At 23.0% G+C, this 6,007-nt stretch overlaps 1 protein-coding gene across 1 annotated transcript in view; it reads left to right on the forward strand.

Annotated features, from left to right (window-relative positions):
• LOAG_18477 (sugar transporter) overlaps nt 1-2,459 on the forward strand; it is a gene marked incomplete at its 3' end in the record, with an annotated part of 5,391 nt that extends 2,932 nt beyond the window's left edge. The window contains exons 7-11 of the mRNA XM_020451139.1: nt 208-279; nt 497-631; nt 957-1,036; nt 1,676-1,857; nt 2,244-2,459. Of these exons, the coding sequence (XP_020305102.1) occupies nt 208-279; nt 497-631; nt 957-1,036; nt 1,676-1,857; nt 2,244-2,459 (685 nt within the window). The remainder of the gene's footprint in view (nt 1-207; nt 280-496; nt 632-956; nt 1,037-1,675; nt 1,858-2,243) is intronic.
• Between the last annotated feature and the right edge of the window lie 3,548 nt (nt 2,460-6,007).

The following is a 6,007-nucleotide window of genomic DNA, read 5'->3' on the forward strand; positions in this document are numbered from 1 at the left end:
TAATAATAATAATAATAATAATAATAATAATAATAATAATAATAATAATAATAATAATAATAATAATAATAATAATAATAATAATAATAATAATAATAATAATAATAATAATAATAATAATAACAATAATGATAATGATAATAATAATAATAATTGTAATAACAAAAGTGTATAGCGATTATTTTGGATAAAAGATAGTAATTTCAGACCATCATTCGTGGAACAATTAATGCAGCATAAAATTTTCTGTGTTTACACATTAATCTTAATTTATCTCTGGTATGTATTTTCATTTTAAACATTCAAACTAATGTTTGAGATATCATTGAAAACAATATATTATTAACATATATATAAGTTATCTTTCTGATTCAAAACTTTATATTTCATTTTCGATGCATGGAAACTTGCTTTATTCCAATTTTAGTTCTTTTATTATTATTATTATTTTTCTTTTTTGCTATTGGAAATATTTCAGAAATAATGAAATCTTTAGGATTAGTGATACATTCCTTTATTATGGCTTATCAAATTACAGTATTCATTTACCAGGAAATAAATACTGGAACTATATATTATCAGGTTTAGCCGAATTACCAGCATATATAACTATACCGTATGCACTTGGAAAGTAATTTCTTGTTTTTCTTTTTATTTTTCTTGATTTTTATTTTACACTTTGATCGATGGCAAATGTAAATTGATTCATACAGCGAACTAATTAGACATTAGGGAAACGAAATGAAATGTTGTAATTAATTTTTAATGAGAAACAAATACAAACAAGTATTCGATGATTCAGGTCTGTTAAAAATAAACAATGTGGTGGAATTGCTACAGAAGTATTCGTTAGTGATCGCAATTTGCCATAGATGATAATTTAAGAAAAAATAAATTTGGAAATAAATTTAAAACTTGAAAAAAAAGGATTTTTAAAAAAATATAAGTATTTATAGTTTTGGACGCAAACGAATTGTTGCATTTATGCATTTCCTTGTTGGAATATCACATATAATTATTATATTTGTGCCTAACAGTAAGTTTTTCTTTTTCTTTTGTTCAAATGTAAAAGTAAATATTATATAAATTACAAAATGTTTTATCGTAATTTTGTCAGCTAATCGTTGCATCAACAAAAATGATATCAGTATTCAATTATTCATAAATGATATCAATATTTCAATTATTCGACAAAAATGATATCAGTATTCAATTATTCATAAATGATATCAATATTTCAATTATTCAACAAAAATGATATCAGTATTCAATCATTCATTTATTTATTTATTCTATTGTAAAATTCAGGCATTGTTTATTCATTTATTTATTTAGTTCAATGTAAAATTGGAGCATTGATTATTTTTTATTTGCTTATTTATTTATTTATTTATTTGTTTATTTACTTACTTTAATGTAAAATTAAAGCATTAGTTATTTATTCATTTTTTCACTTTTTCATTTATATATTTATCTATTTTTTTTATTCATTTATCTATTTATTTATTTATTTATTTACTTATTTATTTATTTATTTATTTTCATGCAAAATCAAAACAGAATGATTATTCGCTTCAGTACTATCAGCGTTAATCATTTAAAATATCGATTATTTGATTATTTAATTCAGTGTAAAATAAATATTAAAAAAAAACTGTCAAATAAATCTTTTCAGATTTCGTTTGGTTATCGATTTTATGTTGGCTAATATCAAAATTTGGAATTTCATCATCATTTATGTGTATTTATGTTTATGGAAGTGAAATATTTCCAACAACAATACGTAATATTTGTTTAGGTTTATGTGCTGTAATCGCACGATTTGGTGGTGTTATTGCGCCATATGTTAATTTATTGGTTTGTTTTTTTTTTTTTTAAATCAAATTTCATTTTATTATTTTCAAAAAGATTTGAAAAAAAATAAGTAAGAAATGAAATTTAAATTTTTCTTTGCATTAATAATGAATATACTTGCAATCCTTTCAATTTTTCGTTTTTTTGTATTTTAAATTTAGTAAAAAAAAAAAGAAAGAAAAAAATGGTAATTATTCCCTTTTCAATAATTAACTACTATTACCTAATATAATTAAAATTACACTAAACATAATTATGTCACATTAATTTGTATTGATAAACTGTTTATTTAAAAATTATTTTTCATAAAATTTTAATATTGAAATATTTTTGATTTGCCACAATCATATCATATCATATCTTAATCATTTCAATTTATAATTTTATAGAGTTCAATACATGCATTATTACCAACCATACTATTTGGAACAATAGCTATAACAGCCGGAATTTTAACATGTATTTTACCGGAAACAAAAGAATGTATATTACCATCATCATTGGATGAAGCAGTACAAGTCAAACATCACTTATCTAAATCATCAGCATTTCTGGAACAATCTAACCTACCAACAACATCATCAACTAATCAATTTGATTTATAGATAACTTTGTGAAGTAACTGATTTAATAAAATAAAAAAAAACAATTAATTTTAATAAAATTTGATAAAATGCGAAATAATTAATTTAATAAAGTTATAAAATAATTAATTTTATAAATGAAATGATTAGTGTGTATACCGTAAATATTATAATCATTTAAAAAAGGGGGGAAAAAAAGAACAAAGGGAAGGAAGTCTATGATCTATAATCTATGATCAACCATAAATAACACATATAATTTTGATAATATAATCTGAAATGGAAAAAAATAAATAAATTAAAATATGAATATTCACAATGAAACAAAATATATTGGAATTAAATATTATAATGAAATAAATAATCGATGATAATAAAAATAATAAGATATATGCATAACGATAAGATGAATAATAAGGATAAAATAATACTAAGGATAATAAATGATTGAAATGAAAATATTATCATTTCTATTTCTTTTCTCTTTTTTCATTTGAAATTAATTACGATTTTGAATAAAGCATGTAGTTCGAGATTAAGCAAGGGGAAAGAAAAAAATTGATTAAATTATTTATCCTATTCAGATAAATTCATATCAAATATTTTAATGTTATTAGTAATTTGTTGATAATTGATTATATTAATCTATGCATGAATGGATGACATACAGCAAATTTTAAAATCTGTAATAAATTATCGTCATATCAATTATAATCCATTATTAATTTCAAATACTAACAGAGATTTGTTGGTAATTGATTATATTGATGAATGAATCATAATGAATTTGAACATGTAAATATGGTATTCATTTAAAGTTTAGTGGTACCTGCTTGTTTTCTTTTTTCTTTATTTATTAATCTAACCTGAAATACAATTTAATACCTGATTTTAGCATGTATGATATGATATGGATGATATGCAAATTTAATTGTTATTAAAATTTCAAAATTAAAATCTTTTTTTTGCATACGCTTTTTGTTATCATTTGCTATCATTAAAATAATAATCCATAAATTTCAAATCATACATAAATCCTTCTATCAATACATGTAAATGTTTCATATAAAGTATAATTTATTATCAATTTTAATACTATCAGTGATTTATTGATAACTGATTGTTACTAATGAAATGAAGGGATGTTAATGAAGTAGGAATTAATTTTAGCAATTAATAACACAACATTAACAGATGTATGAGATAACGAAAGTAATGTTCGAAAATACACGTAAAGAAAAAAGAAAAATCACGCGACACATATTGTCTTTTTCAGTCGTCGCAAATTGTCCCCTAACCTGCTCGATTAGTTGTCAAGCATTTGTTTGTGTGTGCTGAAAATGTGATAGTTAGAGATACCATCGGATTTCATTTTCTTTTTTTTTGTTTTGTATTTTTCCATATCAAAATCTTTAATCATTTGTGATATTTCACTAATCTTATCAATCTTTTGCTCTATCTATAAAATTTGTACTATTTTCGAATTCTTTGCTATCGTTTTGTTAGGTTATAAAAGTTTATTTCATTTATTTCATTTATCAGTTAGAAGTAATCAATAAAGGTATCATATGTAAATGTATGAACGTCAAAAAAAAGGGAAGAAAGGAGAACGTCAATTTCTCAATTACAAATGACATTAACAGTAATAACTGATAGACCGTTAATTAGCATAGGTAATTAATGAGAAAGAAAAAGGAAGCACGAATCATATCATGTCCGCTATGGTATCATTTCAATCATTGGATATGATAGTATTCATTACAGAACAATTTAGATACGGTAGTTATAGTATCGTTAATCTGGGATAGTCTGTTATGGTCGATTTTGTAATATGATTTATACGAAAAGATATCAGAATGATTACTTTCTCATTCTTTTTTCTTTATTAACTTTCATTAAAGTTTTTTTCAAGTAAAAATTTTAATTTCTAATTTAATTTCCAGTTCAGTTTAATTAATTTTCTTTTTAGTAATTCCACTGTTATGGAGTGTATTTTTATATTAAAAAATAGTTCTCCCTTACTTCAAAATTAAAAACAAACCCAAAAATGAAAAAAGAATAATATTTCCTTTACACTATCCCGATTACTTAAAAAGAAAATATTTTTTCTAAATATATATATTCTCTCTCTCTCTCTCTCTCTCTCATCCCCGTCCATCCCTTCCCTCTTCCCCTATTCCTCCCTCCTTTTCTATCTCTTTTTCCCTTTCTCTCTCCTTATGCCGCTCTTACTTTTTTTCACTTTATTTTGAATATGAAAAAGAAAAATTAAACTAAAATATTTTAGAAGCAAAAATAAAAAAAAAAAGGAAAAGAAAAGTTCATCCATCTTTATGTAATAAAATATAGCATTTGTCATATCGATTGACTAAAATTTCTCCTCTTTTTTATTTGTTTTTAAGATTTTATTAAATTAAAATTAACAGGAATGTAAGATTTTTGATGATATTATTTAAAATTATAATTTTATAAATTTGACCTTAATTTATTATTCGATCAGGAATGTGCACAAGGAATGTTTACTTGTAATTTTTGAAATTAATTTTAATTCTCACTACCATCTAAATGTTTTTATAGTTGTACGTTTTGTTGTGGTTGGAAATTTAATTTTTATGAATTCAATTTTCTGTACTTTTTTCTTACCTTTTTCATCAGTATTTAAATGTCGTAAAATTTAAATATTGAAAAAATTGTAATGTGACAAAAAAAAAATGAAATGGGTCATTAGTTCAATTTTTGTCAAATTTTGTGACATGCAATTTTTTCTGTATTCTGCATTGTATCCTGCATTATATTGCACGGCGGCTACTTTAAATGCAAAAGGTCAAGTTTTGAGGAGTCTGATAACCACGTCAGAATTGCTTTCAGTCACGCAGTCATGCTTCAAATGGTTTACAGGTTACTCATCGTGTTGTCACATATATGTCATCAAATTATACAGAAGAACTTATCAGCTCAGGTTTTTTTTCCAACTTTTGATTTAGATAATTAATTAAGCATTTGCCTTGTTATAATTAGGCTTCTCATCTATAGTTCATTTGACATAGGCCTGTTTGATTAGGAATGCAGGGTTTTCCTTCCTTTTAGTAGTAATAATAATAATTAGATTTTAATTAATTGATGGGTGAATGAAATTTTGAATAAGGTATTGACATGTTTAAAATTAATGTGCAAATATGATCAAATTTTTCAATGGTATAAATCAGCAACTAGGAAAAAAAGGAAGTGTTTATTGCTTATTTTGTTAGACGAGAAAAGGAAATTTTAATTTTTTATATTTATTGTTGTGCAAAATAATTGATGAACAAATAAATAAGGAAGTTATTTGATTACTTCTTATTGTTATATGTTTCGTAATGACTATTTATAGTTGTTGGAAAGCAGCGACAATACGATACAACTGGCATAATTGAGATCAATTTATGTGTTTAACTATGGCAAAGTAATTAGTGGCGTTTGTTATGCAGATTTTGAAAGAGTGACACGACAATAAAATATTATTAATGTACAAGGAGAATATATATATATATATATATATATATATATATATATATATATATATATATATT

This window comes from Loa loa (assembly GCF_000183805.2).
Source record: "Loa loa unplaced genomic scaffold supercont3.328, whole genome shotgun sequence".
Taxonomy (NCBI): Eukaryota; Metazoa; Nematoda; class Chromadorea; order Rhabditida; family Onchocercidae; genus Loa; species Loa loa.